Source organism: Galeopterus variegatus, unplaced genomic scaffold (genome assembly GCF_000696425.1).
Source record: "Galeopterus variegatus unplaced genomic scaffold, G_variegatus-3.0.2 Scaffold11304, whole genome shotgun sequence".
Lineage (NCBI taxonomy): Eukaryota > Metazoa > Chordata > Mammalia > Dermoptera > Cynocephalidae > Galeopterus > Galeopterus variegatus.
Genome location: NW_007737415.1, coordinates 50,226 through 53,400, shown reverse-complemented (window position 1 = coordinate 53,400; position 3,175 = coordinate 50,226). Strand labels below are relative to the sequence as shown.

Below are 3,175 nucleotides of genomic sequence, written 5' to 3'. Positions count from 1 at the left end.
GAGAGAGAGAGAGAGAGAGAGAGAGAGAGAGAAATGGTGGAGGTAGGGAGAACAGCACATATGGAGGCATAAGTCAACTTAAGATTCAGTTGGAAAAGAGGTTTTACAATTGGTCTCCCATGATTCAGCTCATAAATAAACTACATCAAGAATATTGGTTGGCAAAAAACAGGTGAGTGCAGATCAGAGTGCTCATCAGCAATAATCACTAGAGCAGATTGGACAGCAGCAGGTGGTCTGGCAACAGTTTGGGCAGCAACAGCTACACACAGCAGCTGGGGCGGTAGCATTGGGTTCTGCAGCAGGTGGTCTGGCAGCAGGTGGGGCGGCAACAGCCAGAACCACAGCAACTAGAACCACAGCAAGAGGGACGGCAGCAGCCAGAACCACAGCAGCTAGATCCACAGCAAGAGGGACGGCAGCAGCTGGAGCCACAGCAGCTGGGGCGGCAGCAGGTAGTCCTGCAGCAGGTGGTCTGGCAGCAGGTGGGTCGACAGCAGCTGGAACCACAGCAGGAGGGGCGGCAGCAGCTGGAGATGCAGCAGCTGGGGCGACAGCAGCTGGAACCACAGCAGCTAGATCCACAGCAAGAGGGACGGCAGCAGCTGGAACCACAGCAGCTGGGGCGGCAGCAGGTAGTCCTGCAGCAGGTGGTCTGGCAGCAGGTGGGTCGACAGCAGCTGGAACCACAGCAGGAGGGGCGGCAGCAGCTGGAGATGCAGCAGCTGGGGCGACAGCAGCTGGAACCGCAGCAGCTGGGACGGCAGCAGGTGGTCCTGCAGCAGGTAGTCTGGCAGCAGGTAGGACAGCAGCAGTTCTCTTGGCCACAGCCCTGGCCAGAGCAGATGGAGCCACAACAGGAGTTGACCATGGTGTCAGAGGGTGGAGGTTCTGGGTGAGTTTCCAGGAAGGTAGGTTTGTAAGGTCTGGAAGTCTTCTTGCTTCATGTGCCTTTTATACCCTGCTAAGGGGCTGCTGTCATCAGATGCAACAGTCTTTCCTTGTTATTGTTTGTCCTAATAAATAGGCAATTATCAGATTAGGCTAGTTTGTTTACCTGGTTAAATTTCTCAAGATGGATGGAAAACACTGTTTTTTCTTCCTGCTGTGTTAGGATCCATCTAGTCAGCTCTTCCTGAATCATCTCCTATGTGTCTGTCTTCCTCAAAGAGAGCTGTCTCATGGCATGCTGCCTCTAGTTACTATGCACTTCAGTCTCATTTTGCATAGCACAGCATGTCTACCCTCAGTAATGATGATTCTTATTGGCCCACAATTCTTTCAGATGACCCAGGAGGACAAAGTCGTGGTTTAGTCTGGTGCCTCATCCATTATGGGTTAGGTGGGCAGTGAAGGCTTAAGTATGAAACAGGGACCACTGGCATGAGAACAAGAGGCTATTAAGATATCTCCCCTTCCCTACTGTGAATCATGACCCATTTTCTAGACTTTTTGGTCAAAAACACAGAACTGTTTTAAAGTAGGAAAGTAAGTTGTAAAATTTTGATGTTTCTCTTTTCTCCAGAAACAAACCTCCACAACTCAGTTTTAGGGCCTCTGGGGGAAGTTGGCTGCAGAGATCAGCTCTATTGTAAGGTTCAGATTCCTCAGCTCTCTGCTCTGTGGGGCTGATTTTCATTCTTCCCATGCCGTCTTCCCCGCCCCTTGCTCTAGCAGTAAAACCAAGTCTCCAGACTCTTCCTGGAGTGAGATGGTCCCCATATGAAGCACGCCAGCTTTTACAGCTCTCCTCAAAGGGACTGGATCCTAAATCACCTTGCTCTGGTATTCCTGAGTCACCCCTGCAGCAGGTGGTCTGGCAGCAGGTGGGGCGGCAACAGCCAGAACCACAGCAACTAGAACCACAGCAAGAGGGACGGCAGCAGCTGGAGCCACAGCAGCTGGGGCGGCAGCAGGTAGTCCTGCAGCAGGTGGTCTGGCAGCAGGTGGGGCGGCAACAGCCAGAACCACAGCAACTAGAACCACAGCAAGAGGGACGGCAGCAGCTGGAGCCACAGCAGCTGGGGCGGCAGCAGGTAGTCCTGCAGCAGGTGGTCTGGCAGCAGGTGGGGCGGCAACAGCCAGAACCACAGCAACTAGAACCACAGCAAGAGGGACGGCAGCAGCTGGAGCCACAGCAGCTGGGGCGGCAGCAGGTAGTCCTGCAGCAGGTGGTCTGGCAGCAGGTGGGGCGGCAACAGCCAGAACCACAGCAACTAGAACCACAGCAAGAGGGACGGCAGCAGCTGGAACCACAGCAGGAGGGGCGGCAGCAGCTGGAGATGCAGCAGCTGGGGCGACAGCAGCTGGAACCGCAGCAGCTGGGACGGCAGCAGGTGGTCCTGCAGCAGGTAGTCTGGCAGCAGGTAGGACAGCAGCAGTTCTCTTGGCCACAGCCCTGGCCAGAGCAGATGGAGCCACAACAGGAGTTGACCATGGTGTCAGAGGGTGGAAGTTCTGGGTGAGTTTCCAGGAAGGTAGGTTTGTAAGGTCTGGAAGTCTTCTTGCTTCATGTGCCTTTTATACCCTGCTAAGGGGCTGCTGTCATCAGATGCAACAGTCTTTCCTTGTTATTGTTTGTCCTAATAAATAGGCAATTATCAGATTAGGCTAGTTTGTTTACCTGGTTAAATTTCTCAAGATGGATGGAAAACACTGTTTTTTCTTCCTGCTGTGTTAGGATCCATCTAGTCAGCTCTTCCTGAATCATCTCCTATGTGTCTGTCTTCCTCAAAGAGAGCTGTCTCATGGCATGCTGCCTCTAGTTACTATGCACTTCAGTCTCATTTTGCATAGCACAGCATGTCTACCCTCAGTAATGATGATTCTTATTGGCCCACAATTCTTTCAGATGACCCAGGAGGACAAAGTCGTGGTTTAGTCTGGTGCCTCATCCATTATGGGTTAGGTGGGCAGTGAAGGCTTAAGTATGAAACAGGGACCACTGGCATGAGAACAAGAGGCTATTAAGATATCTCCCCTTCCCTACTGTGAATCATGACCCATTTTCTAGACTTTTTGGTCAAAAACACAGAACTGTTTTAAAGTAGGAAAGTAAGTTGTAAAATTTTGATGTTTCTCTTTTCTCCAGAAACAAACCTCCACAACTCAGTTTTAGGGCCTCTGGGGGAAGTTGGCTGCAGAGATCAGCTCTATTGTAAGGTTCAGATTCCTC

General features: G+C 51.9%; 2 protein-coding genes across 2 annotated transcripts; both read right to left on the bottom strand.

The window, feature by feature from the left end:
* Positions 1-262: 262 nt before the first annotated feature.
* LOC103610559 (keratin-associated protein 4-2-like) lies at positions 263-871 on the bottom strand. Its single transcript, XM_008594708.1, has one exon. The coding sequence runs from the start codon at positions 869-871 to the stop codon at positions 263-265; it is 609 nt and encodes a 202-aa protein (XP_008592930.1).
* Positions 872-1,456: 585 nt separating this feature from the next.
* Positions 1,457-2,437, bottom strand: LOC103610558 (keratin-associated protein 4-4-like). Its single transcript, XM_008594707.1, has 2 exons — positions 2,292-2,437; positions 1,457-2,186 (listed from the first exon to the last, which is right to left on the bottom strand). The coding sequence occupies exons 1-2, from the start codon at positions 2,435-2,437 to the stop codon at positions 1,457-1,459; spliced, it is 876 nt and encodes a 291-aa protein (XP_008592929.1).
* Positions 2,438-3,175: the final 738 nt, after the last annotated feature.